General features: G+C 51.7%; 7 protein-coding genes across 7 annotated transcripts; 3 read left to right on the top strand and 4 right to left on the bottom strand.

The window, feature by feature from the left end:
- Positions 1-107: 107 nt before the first annotated feature.
- On the bottom strand, positions 108-545 carry N7482_001720 (succinate dehydrogenase assembly factor 4; the record flags this gene model as incomplete). Its single annotated transcript, XM_056683845.1, has 1 exon — positions 108-545. The coding sequence occupies one exon, from the start codon at positions 543-545 to the stop codon at positions 108-110; it is 438 nt and encodes a 145-aa protein (XP_056547451.1).
- Positions 546-797: 252 nt separating this feature from the next.
- N7482_001719 (acetylornithine transaminase) lies at positions 798-2,371 on the top strand (the record flags this gene model as incomplete). The annotated part of the gene is made up of 3 exons (XM_056683844.1): positions 798-929; positions 991-1,230; positions 1,304-2,371. The coding sequence occupies 3 exons, from the start codon at positions 798-800 to the stop codon at positions 2,369-2,371; spliced, it is 1,440 nt and encodes a 479-aa protein (XP_056547450.1).
- Positions 2,372-2,883: 512 nt separating this feature from the next.
- On the top strand, positions 2,884-7,565 carry N7482_001718 (uncharacterized protein; the record flags this gene model as incomplete). The annotated part of the gene is made up of 3 exons (XM_056683843.1): positions 2,884-3,854; positions 3,912-4,415; positions 5,327-7,565. 3 exons carry the CDS (start codon positions 2,884-2,886, stop codon positions 7,563-7,565), a joined length of 3,714 nt encoding a protein of 1,237 aa, XP_056547449.1.
- Positions 7,566-8,548: 983 nt separating this feature from the next.
- On the bottom strand, positions 8,549-10,683 carry N7482_001717 (uncharacterized protein; the record flags this gene model as incomplete). Its single annotated transcript, XM_056683842.1, has 7 exons — positions 8,549-8,863; positions 8,930-9,670; positions 9,732-9,827; positions 9,895-10,299; positions 10,374-10,515; positions 10,578-10,588; positions 10,660-10,683. The coding sequence occupies 7 exons, from the start codon at positions 10,681-10,683 to the stop codon at positions 8,549-8,551; spliced, it is 1,734 nt and encodes a 577-aa protein (XP_056547448.1).
- Positions 10,684-11,638: 955 nt separating this feature from the next.
- Positions 11,639-13,174, bottom strand: N7482_001716 (putative MFS monocarboxylate transporter; the record flags this gene model as incomplete). The annotated part of the gene is made up of 2 exons (XM_056683841.1): positions 11,639-12,952; positions 13,145-13,174. 2 exons carry the CDS (start codon positions 13,172-13,174, stop codon positions 11,639-11,641), a joined length of 1,344 nt encoding a protein of 447 aa, XP_056547447.1.
- Positions 13,175-13,788: 614 nt separating this feature from the next.
- Positions 13,789-16,180, top strand: N7482_001715 (uncharacterized protein; the record flags this gene model as incomplete). The annotated part of the gene is made up of 6 exons (XM_056683840.1): positions 13,789-13,840; positions 13,892-14,263; positions 14,315-14,400; positions 14,463-15,067; positions 15,116-15,274; positions 15,364-16,180. 6 exons carry the CDS (start codon positions 13,789-13,791, stop codon positions 16,178-16,180), a joined length of 2,091 nt encoding a protein of 696 aa, XP_056547446.1.
- Positions 16,181-16,236: 56 nt separating this feature from the next.
- N7482_001714 (uncharacterized protein) lies at positions 16,237-18,261 on the bottom strand (the record flags this gene model as incomplete). The annotated part of the gene is made up of 7 exons (XM_056683839.1): positions 16,237-16,734; positions 16,789-17,092; positions 17,136-17,256; positions 17,309-17,660; positions 17,719-17,857; positions 17,921-17,960; positions 18,015-18,261. The coding sequence occupies 7 exons, from the start codon at positions 18,259-18,261 to the stop codon at positions 16,237-16,239; spliced, it is 1,701 nt and encodes a 566-aa protein (XP_056547445.1).
- Between the last annotated feature and the right edge of the window lie 80 nt (positions 18,262-18,341).

Below are 18,341 nucleotides of genomic sequence, written 5' to 3'. Positions count from 1 at the left end.
TCGCAGTAATCACACCATTACCGCTCCAGATTGAATATCCGTCCGGGCGGAGCCGAGATATGAACCAACGCCAGCAGTATGCATAGTCCTCTCGTTCTTCAAGATGCTCAGAAATCCGTCACTCGTCCTCCATAGCTCCAGTCCCCCTCAGATCCCCAGCGCAAAGGCTCATTTTTGGGTCCACCGATTTCTCCTGTCTTGGGATTCTTCTCGCCATCGAATTCGGGCTTGAGGCCTTGCGGCGCATCCGGGTGAAGCTCCTCGCCACTCCCGTTGACCTTGATCTTGGGCTGGGCGCCGGACTGTGGCGACTGGTTGATCTGTGGTGTGCTGAACGCACCGGTCGAACGGCGCTGGAGCTCCTCAAAGATCTCTTGTTCTTCTTTGGGGAGGCGTGGAGGAGCGGGAGAGTCCTTGAATCCGAATGAAGGTTTGCTGTCATCGCTAGGTCGGCGCAGGACTGCGGTTGTGGACAACGACCGGGTAGCAAGCCGCCTTGTGAAAGGTTGGGCGCATGTGCGGCGCAAAAGCAGGGAAGCTGCCATGGCAATTATGTGGGAGGTATTTATCTGCGTCAATGAGGAGTCGGGGAAAAGCAGAGTTGATGCGCGGAAGCTCCAAAGCCTCGGGTGGTGGCGCTGAACCCCAAATGACTAAGATTTGCCGATCCGATATCGCCTTATTTTTTGTTTCTCCGGCGGTCGAGTCATCCGAGCAGTCGGCCCTTCTTGATCTTCCCTCCCTGCTGCACCAGACGACCCATTCGCCTTTGCAAATTAGGGAATTTGCACTTGACAATGTCCGCCCTCCGTGTGGCCGCGCGCCGTCTGCCTCGCGCAACCAGACTGGTTCCTTCCCTTGAGTCACCGATTCAGCGACGATTTGCGGCGACGTCCAGTGTTGCTCAGGATGTGAAGACTCAGGTGGAGGTATGCGATTTGACTGGAATTTGCGATTGTGAAAGGTCAAGACGGCTAATTTTGCTTGCAGAAGGAGGCGACTTTGCCCAATCCTGACCCTTCGGTGGACTCGCTCACCGTGTCGTTCATCAGAGAGCGGGCTCCCTTCATGGTCCCGACCTACGTTCGCCCGGCACCTATCATGATGAAGGGACAGGGCTGCTACCTGTGGGATATGGAGAATAGACGGTACCTGGATCTGACTGCCGGAATTGCAGTCAACTCCCTCGGCCACTGTGATCTTGAGATCGCCAAGATTGTTGCGGAGCAGGTGCGGAGTCACACTTTCAAGCAGCTCCAGTGAAGCAATCGCTAATGAACAAACGTTTTTCCATCTCCTGCAGGCCGAGACTCTCATTCACGCGTCGAATTTATACCACAACCCATGGACTGGTGCTTTGAGCCAGCTCCTCATCAACCTCACCCGCGAGTCTGGTGCTATGCGCGATGCCTCCCAGGTCTTCATTTCCAACTCCGGCACCGAAGCCAATGAAGCTGCCATCAAGTTCGCCCGCAAAGTCGGCCGGTCTATCGATCCCACCGGTGCCAAGCATGAGTTCGTCTCCTTCAACAACTCCTTCCACGGCCGTACAATGGGTGCCCTCTCCGCAACCCCGAACCCCAAGTACCAGACTCCCTTCTCGCCCATGCTTCCGGGTTTCAAGTACGGCAATTACAACGACGTTGAGCAACTGCAGACTCTCATCACCGACAACACCTGTGGTGTGATCGTCGAGCCTATTCAGGGCGAGGGTGGCGTCAATGTTGCTAACCCTGAGTTCCTTGTCGCCTTGCGCAAGCGCTGCGACGAGGTCGGCGCTGTGCTGATCTTCGACGAGATCCAGTGCGGCCTGTCTCGTACCGGTAGCTTCTGGGCTCACGGTCACCCCTCTCTGGCCCCGGCCTCCGGCGAGGCCGCGCACCCTGACATTCTAACCACCGCCAAGGCCTTGGGTAATGGTATTCCCATTGGCGCGACCATTGTCTCTGGAAAGACGGTCGCATCCCACATCAAGACTGGTGATCATGGCACCACATTCGGTGGTAACCCGCTGGCCTGTCGTGTTGCCTACCACATTGTCGCGCGCCTCGCCGACCCCGAGCTCCAGAGTGCCGTCAAGGACAAGTCGGCTGTCTTTACCTCTGGATTCCAGGCTCTGCAACAGAAGTACCCCGATGTTGTCTCTGAAGTTCGCGGCCGCGGTTTGATCCTTGGCCTCCAGCTGTCTCCCGCTTTCTCCTCCAAGGCTGGCGATATTATCACTGCCGCCCGTGAGCGCGGCCTCTTGATCATCACTGCTGGTGAGGGCTGCATCCGCTTCGTTCCTCCCCTGACGATCACGGAGGAGCAGATTCAGACCGGCTTGAACATTCTGGAGCAGGCTCTGGCTTCGGTCATGACCAAGGCCTAAACTATTCGGTCCTGTCTGATTTGAATGCCGCCTACGATGTGTTTGACATATACCATTTCTGTCCATTGCCCTGCGGGAGATGAGCGTATATTTTGTGATTTTAGTCAAGGATTTTGCCCCGTTGCACTGTATAGACAGGCGATACATGTAGACAGGAAGCGAGAAAGCAAACTTTTGGGTTTTACTAGTCTGATCATGGAGCATGCCATCCTCCACCCTCCATCCAGCCAAGAAGGCCGCCAATTCGCATTTTGTTGAAGATGTATGGAGTTCGTTGAGGGCGGCGAATGACATGACGCGCGTAGCGGAGCCGCCCGGTGGACCTCCGCGTGGAACCTCTTTCCTATCCACCTCCCTTGTTCAGTGGTGATAAGCAACTCCCACCCTCCAGTTCCTCCGTTATGCACTTCTGATGGCTCCGAATGGCCCCTCGCGTCTAGTCTGAAGTCATGGACTGGGTATCTGACCCTATCCTCTCTCGTCTGTAGCCTTCGATCTCCTCACGCGACCACATGCTCAGGATGCCTCCCCCCACGTCCCTCGAGGACGCCCCCATGTTCTCCGCTGATGATACTTCAAAACCTCTGTGGACTCGCGCGTGCGATCGGCTCAAGTTGGTCTTTAGCGGCGCGGACCCTCGCGTCTGCGTCGCCTTTTGGCTGTTTGGTGCGTATCGCTTGAATGTCCGGCGCGGACCAGCAAAGCATACCCAAGAGAGTCAGCTAATCTATCTCCTAGGTCTGATTAACAACGTCCTCTACGTGATCATCCTCTCCGCAGCGCTCGACCTTGTCGGCCCCAATGTGCCGAAAGGCGTCGTTCTCCTGGCGGATATCATCCCATCCTTCGGAACCAAGCTGATTGCGCCGTACTTCATCCATGCGGTGCCCTACTCGGTGCGAGTTATAATCTTTGTATTCCTGTCGGTCGTTGGTATGCTGGTTATCGCGATGAGCCCGAGCTATACTGATGGTGGGACAATCTCATCCAAGCTTGCTGGCATCGTTTTGGCGAGCCTTTCCGCGGGCGGCGGCGAGCTCAGCTTTGTCGGTCTGACTCATTACTACGGCCCATTCAGTTTGGCAGCCTGGGGAAGTGGAACGGGTGCTGCTGGTTTGGTTGGGGCCGGCGCCTATGCCCTTGCAACCTCTACCATGAATATCTCCGTTCGAGCGACTCTTCTTGCGTCTGCTATCTTACCAGCTGTCATGGCTGTAAGCTTCTTCCTAGTCCTGCCTCGAGCTGCACTGCAGCCTCAAGGACTCTCTGCAGATGGCTATCTTGCGACCGACCGCGAGGAGCCAAACGAGGATGAAGTAGACGATAACGGCCTTGAAATCGAGCGGGGCGAAGCCGAAGGACTCTTGGGGGCATCTGTGGTCTCGGCAGACACTTATAAGTCTGTCCATGTCAACGACTCATCCTCCCCGTTGGCTCATTTGCGCGCTAACCTGCGGCGGCTCCGAGGCCTCTTCTTTCCCTTGTACGCTTTCCCCAAGTATACATGTATAGAACATTCGAGCTAACCAGCGCCACACAGCATGCTGCCATTACTTCTCGTCTACATCGCCGAGTATGTAATCAACCAGGGGGTCAGCCCAACGCTTCTATTCCCGTTGTATACAACGCCCTTCGAGAACTTCCGTGCATTCTACCCAGCCTACAACGCCATCTACCAAGCCGGGGTCTTCATCTCACGCTCATCAACCCCATTCTTCCGGGTGCACCATCTCTATATACCGTCCTTGCTGCAAGTATTGAACCTGGTGTTATTAACACTGCACTCCATGTTCAACTTCATCCCCAACGTCTATCTTGTCTTTATTATCATCTTCTGGGAAGGCCTGCTGGGTGGATTGGTGTATGTCAATACGTTCGCCGAGATAGCCGACCAAGTGCCGAAAGAGGACCGCGAATTCTCACTGGGAGCCACCACAGTCAGTGATTCGGCAGGTATCTGCATTGCCGGCTTTTTGAGCATGCCGTGGGAGGTCTTGCTATGCCGCTGGCAAATGGCACATGGAAGGGAATATTGCCGGCAGGTGTAAGCTGTGTTGATTTTTATTCTTGCTGTATAGCATCGCTTTTGCTTTTGATGGCGTTGGTGATCTAGAAGGATCATGATTAAGCAATTCCACGGAATATTTGGTCGAATTGTGACATGATGGTATACTCGAATCTGCTAGTAAAAATGACAGCCCATGGAGCATGTTTGGTCTAGCTTTCAAATTCTTTCTGGACGAATTATTTGGTTGTGTTCAAGTGGTGACCGAGTTTTATTGTGCATATGATCAAAGATGCTGCGGATTGGCTTCATTTTCAACGGCGGATTACAGTAAACGGAAACAAGAAGAACTCAGAGGGCTCCACGTTATGCATGAGCCTGTAATGATCCTGGCCATGCATGCTTCATTGTTCATATTTGCGTCGCGTATAAAATCGTACAATATAAATTCCCCACAAAACACTCTGGTCAGCTGATGGCGTCACTGGCATGTGATAGTGCGGGAGTGTGGGGGGCTTTCACGGGGCTTTCACATGTGACGGAAGGTGGCCGACTGCGCAAATGCCGGCTGTCTGACTTGAACTTTCTCACCTTCGCCCATCTTCTACGTTGACACTTCTTAGGCACTTGGCACCCAGCTTGTGTGTCTTTTTAGAGTGCTGGCAGTCGTTGCAGATTGCAGATTGCAGATTGCAGATCTTCGGTCCGGACTGCGGCATCTCTAGCGCGGGTGGAAATGATAGGTACGGACGACACTTTACTTCTCATTCACGATGCTCTGAGCTCATCGGCATCTTCGGCAGACCACGTTTTGGGGAGACCCTCGACTCGATTTCGCAAGATCCAGGTCTTTGCTGTCGTGTCTTTCTGGTCTTTCTATCTATTACGGTGCGTTGAGAATCGACGGAATGTGGAATGCTGGACTGACTGGATAAATCCACCTCGCATAGAGCCGACAAACATGGCCCTCCGCTTATTCGGTCCATATCGTCGAGATTTACGGGGAAATTAACCAGCTGGCAGACGACCGTGATAATCTTCCTGTGGCTCTATCTAAGCCGCAACTTCGCCAAGATCGTCGGGCTTGAATGCCCCGAGCCTTTGGCGAACCTCTATTCTCGCTCCTTCTTCCGTGCAACATGGATCACCACTGGGTTGGATGCAGGATTTTGGACTGCAATGAAAATTAAGCCCAAATGGCTGCGCGATTTGGCATCGTTGGTCTTCACAGTCTACTACCTCATTGCCGCAGAACAGGCTGATGAGAAGGCGCGACGAGTCCGCGGCACTCTTACATTAGAGCACCTTCGTGTATCCTGGAATAAGGCCACGACCCCTTACTTATGGTTCCTGGCGAGTTTGGTGCGCCCTCGATTGACACGATATGGTCCCCGAGCCCTCCGCATCCCCCGACCCAAGAACTCTCTTCACACCGAACCGGTCAATGCATGGCTGTATTTTGATGGGCCGCTAAGTGCGTTAAAAGACCAGACTACGATGGTCCTGGATGCTCCTGGAGGTGGATTTGTTGCCATGACACCCCGAAACTCGGAGGATAAATTGCTTTCCTGGGCGGGACAGTTGAAAGTTCCAGTTTTGAGCATCGATTACCGGAAAGCTCCAGAGTATGCATACCCATATGCGCTTCACGAGTGCTATGATGTCTACCATACCATCATGGCCACAAATGGCCGCTGCCTGGGGCTGAGCGGGTTGGCACAGCCTCGAGTTGTGGTCACTGGAGAAAGCGCTGGTGGTAACCTTGCAGTTGGCATGACACTTATGGTTCTACAATCAGCAATGGCGCAAGGCTGGCAAGGTGACAATATCCTTCCCCGACCAGCCGGCGTGGTGCTAGGGTATCCAGCACTGAATATGAGGGTCGAAAGCTGGATGACGGACGAACAAATGTCCTTGATTCAAGACAAGAGCTCTGGACAGACAAACAACAGTGTGCTGCAAAGAAAACAAGACCAGTATCGCAAACTCACGCCCTTTACCTCCCCTGGTCACTCGGTTCAGGATTTGACGGCAATTTCCTCGGACAAGAAGCTGCAAAAGGAGAAACCGGAAGAGACCGACATAGCTGCTGAAACGTCCAAAGCACTACGTGATAAACTGAATCAGAGTGAAATCGTCAACGAAAGCGCAGTTTCTACGGCCGAGGACCCGGTTTACCCCCTCAAGACCCGACTGGCTGTCTCATCCATGATCTCCTATGTCCATGATCGAATTCTCACCCCGGAAATGATGCGTGCTATGATTATCCTCTACATCGGACCGCACCATCGTCCAGACTTCAATACCGACTTCTACCTGTCGCCCGTACTTGCACCAGATGCTTTACTGGCTCGATTTCCAAAAACATACATTTTGACGGGCGAACGGGATCCACTAGTCGACGATACTGTTATTTTTGCAGGCAGGCTCCGCCAAGCAAAGCTTCACCATTTCTGTGAGCGCCAAGAACTAGGACTCGAGAAATCACAGCATCGGTTCAACGAGAAAGATCATGTGGAAGTGTCCCTCATACCAGGAGTCTCACATGGCTTCATGCAAATGGCTGGTTTCTTTCCAGACGCATGGAAGTATATCAACCGCAGTGGCCAGTGGATTGAGAGCCTTTTTGAAAATGTCGACCTTCAAGGGCCTGACTACAGCTTCCTTCAACTCTCTCATGCCTCCGGTCTGAAATTTTCTCAAAATTTGAGCACGCTTTCTGGGAGCAATGGGAAGATCAAGAATGATAATCCACACCATCACCGCAGTTTCACGGGCGAATCTTCCTGTGATGAGGATAGACCTCTTGAGATGCACATGAGCAAAATGACACCACATACCAATGACGAGCAATCTCTTTCTACATCGGATCGTCCGGCACGGCGCAAGAGGTCCAGATCATCACTTGCCTCAACACATCGTACTGGATTAACTGCCACTGCCAATACAACGGGAGATGCGAGCGAGTTCCGCGCAAGACTCAAGCATTTGGAAATGAGTAGCGATCTTCGCGACTCTTACTTCCCAGATGAAGTCAACAGTGCCCCTGAAAGTCGTATGGCTATGCGGCCGCGTGGACGAAGCATCGCCTCCCTTGATAGTGAGGAGGATATCCTAGATCGTCGGATGAACGGGATAGCTGGGGGGCTAATGGGGCTGGGTGAGAGAGCCCAAACGCCCGGGGCGTGAAACTTGGACCCATAGATAACACGACTTACGATTTACGCACCACCTTATACCTGTACATATGACTTGTGTTTCTCCAATACTAGAATGGCCGAACTAGCTATTCATTCATACCTACAGTAGCGATGTGTTTCATATCTCAGGACGTGTGAGCCATTGGGCCTATCACGAACCCATAAGTTATCTTGTTCCACCCTATCACACTTGTTGATTACTGATAGCCGTTTTTATTGCCTGGATACCCTGCTACTTTTATTATTGTACGTCCGATCTATGAGATCACGATTCCTATCACTGGCCCGCTGTCATGTAACGGATTGTCAGGCCTGGATCAGTCCAGTTAATCCTGGCGGCCTAAGCGTTCAATATATTCTGGCCAAGTAGTACATACGTATTCTATTTTCATTTACTGGTGGCAAAAGGACCTTGCCGGGTACTTTCCTATGGCAAGGAGGAGTCATCCACTAAAACTACTCATTCTGAACATATAGAAAGTGACCAGCCACTAGTCATCAGCTGGTCATTAAGCCTTCAGTGTTCGGTTTGCTTGTTGGTGTGTTGGCATGTGCGGTACTAAATCTTGACATGTGAAACGGGTCGGTCGGACATGCCCCGGAAGGAAGTGCGAGTCAAACACACTTGCAGTTACGAGGCAGAGTCGGTTAAATCCACCTGAATGAGATTTTACATGAATCTTGGCAGCCTTTAAGATAAACAATCTCGTCAGTGTAAATTCAAGCCCTTTTCGGTCTCCCTGAAACGCATGAAAGCCGGGGCATCGGCCCGAGGGGGCTAGACAATCTCGGCATGGCCGCATAGACTGGTTCAGCCCTGCGACCGGGCCAGGCACATGCTTGTAGGCAAGTACGCAGGTAGATCCACAGTGGATTTAACCTATGAATAATACCGTGGGATAATCGTATGCCTTGGGTGTTGCGCACGGAGGGAATCAAGTGGCTTCGGTACCAAACGTCAACATCCGTAGCTTACAGCTTCCAAATATCCGATCCCGCCGTCCATCTTCTGAATCTCTTTCCCGAAAAGTAGAATAGGAAACCAAAAGAACACCACAGCACGGTCAGACACATGTTCAACATGATCGCCGGGACATATCCGGACTTTTCTGTCCAAGTCGTAATGAATTTGCTGAAGCCATAGCCCCATACGTTTTTATTGACGGTGATGGCAATGAAGACCGAACCGACGACGGGTTTATAGCTGTCAACGGCGTAGGTACTCGCAATAGCGGGCAGTGCGGTCACTTGGATTCCCGCACACGTGTAGCCAACAATGACAATGGCCTAGAAGGGATCGGAGTTAGGACAGAATGCAAGAGAAAATGCGGGATATCCAAGGGGTGAACGTACCCTCCAATCCCAATGATACTCATATCCAAACGCGATGATAAAATTCCCGATGATGGAAATCACGACGTAAGGTATGAGTGTCGGCAAGCGCATCTCTGGCTCGCGGATCCCCCCGTTCTTCTTCGTAGCACGCATGGAGATCCAGTCAGACAGATGGCCATTAGTGAGCAACCCAATCATAGCGCCCGCCAGACTGGCAAAATTGGTGAACCCGATGGACTGGCTGGACCAGTTATACGGTGGGGCGCCAAAGGCCTGGCTTTGGGTGAGATTGGCTGTGAGGAAACAGCTGGCAGACCACGAGACCACAAAGGCAGCATATTCCACGATGGGGAACGCAAGCAGTCGCCAAGGGACCCAAAAGGCGAGCAATAGAGATTTGATCCAGTGTGCATTGCGCTGATAGAGATGAAATTGACCTTTGGAAGGGTGGCCCTTGTGGAGGAATGGATCGATGGCGGCCTCCGCAACCCGCGAATTTGGAACCTCCGTATGGCTCGGCCACTCTTTGGCAGGTACTTCCAGGGTAGTGGATTTCTCGTTTCCGTCCGTGGAATCCGTCTGGGAGGTGGGCACATCCTGGGAGTGTTGGACTTCATCTGGATGAGCACGATGCCACTTGGTTTCCGGGAATGCGAATACGGCGGCGAGGATGATGAAGACAAAAGCCGCGACGTTCAGCCACCAGAAGCTCCGCCAGCCCACATGGAGAGCCATCGAGCCTGCAATAATGGGACCCACCTATTATGAAGAATCGTCAGTCATTGGCGGCCGACGTTCACTCGTTCGTGTCACCACTCACCATGAGAGAGCCAAAATAGAATGCAAAGTACATGGTGTTGTAGAAACCTCGCTCGTGGAGGAAGAAAATGTCCGTGATCACTTGGGGGCAGAGAGTCTGGTCACGTATGTTACTCATGTTAGGACTAATTGTGCGGATCCCCAGGGCAGGGTTGGGATCGTACCTCACAGGGTCCAGCCCCGAAGCCATTTAAGACGCAGGCGCCCATGAAGCTTCCGTAGGTTGTTGCCTTTGCGCGCCATATATTGGATGCCAAGCACACAAGGGAGGAAAAGATCAGGACGGGTCGTCTTCCAAATGTATCGGCGATGGGTACCCTGCCACCACAGATGATCAGTAATGGAAGTGAAGATGCCGTAACAGAACCCGATCCCCACCAGAAGAAGTTACTGAAGCCCAGCACCAAGATGCAAACTCCAGTGAATTGCACCACAGATGCTAGATCGGATTCAAAGGCCTCTATAAGGTTCCCAAACATCGGCGACAGAGCTAACGGCCCGATGCCCATGATAAAATTGCTCCCCATAGCGATGAGGATGGTGACGAACTTCCAGTATTTATTCCAATTCTAGTTCATCGCAATGACGACCGATTAGCATGGCACTGTCCACTCATCATTCCGCGAGAGGATAAAATCCATACGAGAGGATCGTGTCGGTCCTGGGATGGTTGGGGAACCAAGACATTGGACGACGCGCCCGACTGCCGAACGAAATGATGCGAGCCCACATCGGTCATGATCTCCGTGCCCGGGTAGATCTTGACATTGAGCTCGTCTTCGAGTCTGGATCGAGGTCAGGAACGAGATTCTCTGCGCGTGGACATCAATCTGCCAGTTGAACTTACTGGCGAAGAGTCTAGAGGTTGGACGCGTTTGATCAGTCTCGTCAGTCCATAGAATAAGCGGAGCTGCAGCCAATAAACCCACCGCCTCATCGTTGTTCATCTCCATGATGAGAGATTCGCTCCGACTATTGGGCTCGAAACTGAGCGTGCGGCTGGATTATCTGGGATAGATCTCGTGGGTGAACACGAGGATGGCCCCTGATTGTGCGGGAGACGCGTGTATTTGAATCCGCCCCTATCAGCCGAGGCAGACACGCTTCTTATCCTTCTTTTAGCACCGACGAATAGGCGTCGCGTATTTATTGGGGTTTGATACCGGTTTTGTGAAGCCATAATTTACTTGGGGGACGGTTGACAGCTAAGCTCTTTGTAGAGGGCGCCCGCCGAGGAACTGCCAATTAACTCGGGGCCCCCACGAGGGCCATTGCGGGGAAAGTCTGGGGATGGCTTGCGATGCCTGGAAGGAACTGAAACGGGCGATGGCTGACTCGACTGTCTCCAATCAGCATCCAAGCCACGGTCGCCCGAGCAAAACGGCGGCAAATGCAATCGGCATTTTGATGCCATCCGGTAGTCCAAGAGAGCCGCGTACCCCCAGTGTCAACCTCACCTCGCCTCTTCCTGGGGTATGGCTTGACCATAATGCAAGTTATTAGTGGCTTAAAGAGCTGGAAAATGGCTTTTGGTCGAGTTATAATGATTAGTGATCAGAGCATGGTTGGGTAATTTTGTACCGGCTAAGCATATAGCAGGTAGGGGGTGATCTTGCTAGAAGGCTTAGCCCCCAGTAGTAATACCAGCCCAATCACCCCCGTCTCGACTCTTAGGGAGATCATGCTAATTCTCCATAGAAGCAAAGACCCGTGCCAACTAGTGTGATGACGTGACTTTTCCTCGGAGGCACCGGAGCATGTACAATACATAGGGGGTCCTCCGCATGTCAATCCGTGAGCTCGACCCAGAAGACCCTTGTCAGCCACAACCCCACCATAAGCTTGATGGTAGAATAGCAGTGAGGTACATCTTGAAATAAAAGATCGTCGAGTCGCCCAGCTATCTTTTTACATCAGCCATTTCCTTCGGTGTCCCTGCCCTCCCTCCAGCGTCACAGTCGCCTCGATTCTGACCCACAGTACCGCGCAAGTGGCAGCAGCAAGCAACACCCCCACCATGATACTCGTATGTTCATAGCTTCGTGGGCTGGTCTTCTGTTGCTGGTTGCTCCTAATTAAGAGCCCGGCGATCGGAGTGCCGAGCAGCGTCGCAAACCCTCTGACCATATACAGAGCCCCATTGACACTGACGAAGTTCTGCACGCCGAAGAGTTCGACCAGACTGGTCGGAAATAGGGACACATAGGCCGATGCGAAAATTCCATAAAACACAGTGAACACAATAAAGAGTGCACTCCCATTGGCTTGGGTGGTTGAAAGTGCGGACGGCAGCCATAATGCCAGAACGGCAATTGCCGAGACCAGAGTGGATAGAAACAAGGTGTTGAGTCTCCCCATTCGATCCGCGGCATATCCAATCGCGATTTTTCCCAGTGCATTTGCCGCGTTGGAAATGGCAATGAAGTTGGCCGAGGTCGCCTGCGAGTATCCCAATGTCCGGGCGAATGAGGCAAAGAAGAACACAGGAGTATAGTACGCAGCTGATTGAAGCGCTGCGCCCAACGCATGCGCAGCAAACTTGCGAGTTCGTACCACGCGCCAGTCAATCAGTGGAATTTGGAGGAAGTTCAATCGGCGCGCATTTGCAGCGTTCTCAGTCTGGATGCGGGTCAGCTGGCTGGCTGGCCACTTCATGAAACAACCGGCCGCCATGATCAGAGCAAAGGAGATCCCAGCCGTGATCCGAAGGGTGTTGCGAAATCCGACACGCTCGATAAGCGATCGGAAAGCAAGTGGCCACACAACGCCCCCAATCCCAGTTCCTGAAAGAATGATGCCCATGGCGAGGCCCCGATGACGGGAAAACCAGGTTGGTGCCACTGTCACGGAAGGCATGTAAGCCATGCACGTTCCGATCCCCAAAAGAAGACCCTGGGTCATGATAAACTGCCACAGGGCCTCACTGAAGCTGGCAAGAACAAGTGCCACAGAATATATAATTCCACCACTCCAGATGACCGCTCGTGGCGAGTACTGCTTCGTCCAGGCTGTCGTGAATGGAGCCCCGATAGTCATCAGCGCGATGGAGAGTGTACCGATGAGGTCAATCTGTGCGGGCGAGGCTCCTGTGAATGGAGTATTCGGAAGCTTCGACATGGAATCATACAGTTCCTGGTAGACACCGAAAGTGAAGTTGATTCCACATCCGGTAAATACGAGAGCCGTTGAGGAGGCTAGGATTAGGAATGGTTGTCTAGCGAGCTGTTAGTTATGGGGTTCGCAGAACACGGCAAGGGGCTGGTACATACAAACGCTCCCAGACCCTGGGCTGGCTAATTTCAGCAGCCAGCATAGGCTCCAATGGGTGGTGGTCCATTGTTTAATCTTGTGGAAAATAAAGAAGCCGCTGGCGGGGCAGGACCTTTTTTATAGCATCCTCGGCGTTTGACTCACCGCACCGAATCGGTGCGGGGCCGGGCACATGGGTTGTCGCCGGTGTCTACTCCAAATGTTAGAAATCTGGTATAGCCATCGTGGTCACACAATCAACTCGAGAATAAGCATAGCGCTTATATCGTTCCGATAAGCCATCACAATCACTGCCTCCAGGGTCATGCAGGCAGGTCAACCTTTTCATCGACCATATCTCGAGGCCGTGACATGGACAGCATCCCCATAATCAAGTAAGGATCAACAGTTCCCTTGAGCTGTGTATGTCCAGGATTGCATCGATGGGCGCACAATGTCAGAAATACTGTAAGTCGGGCAAATCAAGTCAGAACGGTACGCCGATGGGAGCGATAAAGAAAGATTGGTTGATAAGGGGACAATCACGGCAGAACGCCGAGGGCCCACAGTTGATTCGCTGAACTCGTAGCTAGCGCTGCACTCTATCGCTATTGGCGTGCATGCGGAGAGTTTACCCCGCATCTCCCGTTGCGTGAGCCGCTGATAAGCATGATAGCATATCGTCCTCTATCAGTCCCATCTTTAAATCCCGTGGAGCCCCTTGAAATTGTCCCACCCCCAACTCCCTCCCGCTGCCTTTGCGGTCTATGAACGCGCCACGGCCCCACAGGTCCTTCCCACACAGACCAATGTCCCTAGAAATCAGAGCGGAGGGTGAATCACGCGGCACAAAGCGCAAGTGTGAGGAATCGGGGGCCAGGAGACGCGCTTCACTAGCGTAAGCGATCACAGCTTGTGATGTGCGCCCACTAACGGATATTAGTTGTGATACGTGTCGAAAGCAGAAGGAAAAATGTGAAGGAGGTCCTCCCTGCTGGCGATGTGAACGATTGGGCCGTCCGTGTCGCTTTCAAGAACCGACAACTACGAAAAAGTCACCCTTTGTGTTTGTCAAACAGTCAGCCAAGCCAAGCCCAGAGAAGGGAGATCAACATGTCCAAAACTTGGAACACATAGTACGGCATTTCCTCGGCGACGTACCATTAGATGAGGAAAATATCGCTCGCGTTGCGGCGAAATGCTTATCAGAAAACAACGATCCGGAGAGTCTGTTGAACGTCGAGGAGTCATTTGACGTTCAAGTCGTCTCCAGAAATGTCGCTTGTGCGTTTAGCTGCCCTTTGTGCGCGTCCTCACCCTTCTGATCCTCCCTAGTCTATTCCGGCGAGTTTTCGCATTGGAATTTTGCGGAGAAATTGCGCCGAACAATGCAATCCCGCCGGCACACACTCAGCGACGGGGTATGTTCTTTTACTCTAAAGCGTTGTTGTTCATAACTCGCTAACCGGACCAATCTTGATAGGTCAAGGAATACTGGCGTCCAACCCATCTCCAATCCTCCGCCCATGTCGTCGCCGAAGCCATAGCCCAGCTACCTCCGAGACCGATCGCAGAATTCTTGATTTGTGTGTTTTTCAAATACGAGGAATTGAATTCGTTCTATCTAGAAAAGGGATGGATTCAAGGCAAACTGGACGCTTGCTACGACCCGGCGACCGAATATACTGTTAACGACATTCCTTGGGTATGCACCTTCTTCGCTGTCCTAGCGATCGGCACTCAAATGGCGCACATGGAAGACGTCAATGCCACCTCAAATTCGAGTAGTCTGGAAGAGCTCACCGATTGCTCGGAAGATTCGGTGGGGTTAGTTTTCTACCACGTGGCATCCAAGTTGGTTCCCGACGTTCTGTTGGCTGCCTCGTACCAAAGCGTACAGGCCTTTTTACTTCTTGCGGCTTGGTCCTTGCCTATTTCTACCGGGGGTCTCTCGTACACTTACTTTGGTTTGTCCATGAAAATGGCAATACAGAACGGCATGCATCGAAAATATGTCGGAAGAGACTGTGATGGTCGAACGATTGAGTTGAGGAACAGACTATTTTGGACGGTTTATTCCCTTGAAAAGTACGACTCTAACCCTAGGGGTCAGAACTGGTGCTGACATCGGTGCAGAAGAACGAGCATCATGCATGGGCGCCCAGGTTCCTTAGCTCGATCGGAAATCAATGCTGACCTACCGACCAACCATCCTGCATTCGACTCGCCCAATTTCACCAATATGATGACATTCATCAAATTAGTCTCTTGGATGGGCGAGGTGGCAGAGACTCTGTAAGAACTTTCGTCTTCTTCCCTCGATTTATCTCCATGCTTTTCCTAACCGGGTGATCACCCAGGGCACAATTTAAAAGATGTCCCAGGAGGCTTCTATTGGAGTACTCGGAGCGACTCCTCCAGTTAAGAACTAACATCAGGAACTGGTGGAACTCCCTGTCCACGAATATCGAGTGCCGCGACTATAGCCCCAAGGGGCCTTTGTTCCGGCAAAATTCACACATGAAACTTTGTTATTTACTCATCTATATCTATATGGGTCGCCCCTTCATTTTTAAAGGCGGGACCAAGGAGAGACCCTCAGATGAAGGTGGAAATGGCGGGAGCGCTCGTCGTTCTGAGTTGGTGGATGACTGTGTGCAAAGCGCTTTGGACATCCTTGCGACATTACAATCACTCTCCGACAATGTCGGTCTCTGTCGTGCATCATATACGGAATTCAGCTCTTGTCGAGCAGCCCTTTTAGTGATTCTCGCCGAGAGCCTCAATTCCGGGAGATCTCCGAAGCTTCAAAGCAGCTTGAACCGTGGGATGATTTTGATACGGCAGATGTTGGGCGGAACCGCTTCTCAGTCAGAAATTTCATACATTGAATCGATTGAAGCCGCTATCCGCCAGCTATCTTCAGGCGATGAAGACCACGACGATTCAGAAGCGAATCCTGAGCAGAGTTTTGTATCTGCTTACGCCAAATTCAAGGACTGGACCCAGTCCATGAAAAAAGATAGAAGTGCCTCAAATACTTTAGAGCTGGCCTCTTTCAGCCCTATGTCCAATCTCACGTCCGGGGGCGAGAGCGTGCTGCACTCAGAAATCAACGACCTGAGTGAGCTATTCAATCCAGACTGGGCAACGAGTGATCTAGGACTTGATCCCGAAATTTTCATGGTCCCACGAGATTGAATATAATGATGCTTCTCAGAAAGAAGGTGAATCTGTCATATCTGTCATGTCATAATTTATCCAAATACTAAGTATCGCGCGCGCTTCAGCCACGCGGCTTTCTCATTCGACTCTTGCTCCTTCTCTTGAGCTGCTAGCGCATTCAAACGATCCTCTTCATCAAAGTAATATGCCTCGCTAAAGTCCATTTCTTTTGGCTTGACAATCTTGGTCTTGTAATAGTACTGTTTATCCGGTGTCAGACTGAATTCATTCTTGCAGGAACCTGGACTTGCCTTGTAAGCGAAATAGTCGAACACAAACAGCGGAGCTGCCAGGTAGCTAGAGAAAAAGCTCCTCACGGAGCCTTTCTCTCCAAACGGCCAACAAGCCAAGTAAAATTCACAGCCGAAAATGAAGGCGACGATGATGAGACTCAGGTATTGAGCCCATGGGGTGAGGAAGCCTGTAAACGGAAGGGTACGAAGATCTTTGCCCTGTGCTTTCAACCCTTGTCGGAACCTCAGGTGGGCAATATAGCAGGATGACCATTCAAATAGCGTTGCGATAGCAACCTAGATATGCCACTTTAGTCAATCATTTAGGTGCGAATGGGGGTGTCTTCATACCAGAGCCGAGAACCAGCTATAGACAGTTACACCGACAGTGTTGAGGTTGAGATAACACAAGCCACCCCCCAGGCCCAAGCTGATAATTATCGACACATAGGGTCGGCCGTGCTTATCCTTTCTCCCAAAGAAAGGGTGAATGAGTTTCATGTCCGCCATCGCTGTCAAACTGCGGCTGGCCACGTAGACACTTGTAATCCCGCAGCTAATGACACTGAGGAAGATGAAACCGTTGATAGCGTGCGCGAGTCCATACACATCTGCACGCTTAATGGCAATAACGAATGGGCTTCCCAACGTTCCACTGGCACTCGCGAGGTCGCTATCATTACTTGGAACACACATACCGACCAGCCAGATATTGACCACGAAAAAAAGTAAACATGCGCCAGAATACGGGCCGTACCGTCTTTTTGATGGTGTGCCGCGGGTTTGCTACTTCGCCCGCAATCACAGCTATATGCTCACCTAACATATTCGTTAGCATCAACTCCTACAATCTGGGGTTAGATGATCTTACCGCCACCAAAGCTAAAAGCAGCTTGCACAAAAGCCTTGGCAATTCCCTTGATGCCATTGTTGAAGGCTCCTGGATTCTTCCAATAGCGGAATTCGATGGGACCATTTGTAGCAGCAATGCCCCCGGAGGTCATGATGAACAGGAAGAAAATCATCAGTATGATCGCCAGGCATTTGATAAATGACATATAGTATTCGATATAGCCATACACCCGGACGTGGAACATATTTCCGATCCCGATAACCACCAAAAATATTGTTATATATGCTGCAAGAGGAACCGCGTTCGTTTCGGGCCAGAATCGAAGCACCGATACTGCTGCCGTAATTTCTGCCGGGATAATCATCACCCACTTCAGAACTACCAGTCAACTCAAGTTCCACTTCTTGGGGTGGTGGGAGAGCACAAACCGCAAACCAAAAATTCATGCCGATCGCGAACCCCCATGCTGGGTCGATATATTCAATGCATTGCCGAATAAATCCACCATGAACCGGCTTGTACGTTGTCATTTCGCCGATTGAGGAATACTGGGCATATACAATAATGCTACGTTGAATATTGTTAGCAGCCCATCCTAAGGCAAGCATAGGTGGAATGGATGTCTCTTACGCGGTGAGGGTATATGCCACAGCAGTTCCAGCAGGGCCAGCTACCATTGATTAACATCACATAGGCGTACCTCGAAAGATGCATAGCGGCATACCGTAACGCAATGCTTGGCCTGTCCCCACCCACAGGCCGGTTCCAATGCCAGCTCCAAAGGTCATCATCATGACCTTGCGCCTGGTGAGGGATCGGTGATAACCAGCCGTGAGCGGCTCCAACGATATGTCCTTAACGCCGCCATGCTGCTCCGTCGCCGTCGTGGGCGTTCGCTCAATGTCAATTTCGGTATTTGCTTTCCCTATGATTTCGGCCTTGCCTTGCGAGATCTCGCTTGTTGTCGCCATCGCTCTAGCGGAAACGAGCTATATCTTGGGTGCAACTGCAGGTTGTAGGAAAACAGCAATCTGCACACTTCTTAAGTATA

The sequence above is a fragment of the Penicillium canariense genome (genome assembly GCF_028826845.1).
Source record: "Penicillium canariense strain IBT 26290 chromosome Unknown utg000001l_segment0_segment0, whole genome shotgun sequence".
Taxonomy (NCBI): Eukaryota; Fungi; Ascomycota; class Eurotiomycetes; order Eurotiales; family Aspergillaceae; genus Penicillium; species Penicillium canariense.
Note: the sequence above shows the minus strand (reverse complement) of the source record. Positions and strands in the feature narration are given on the sequence as shown.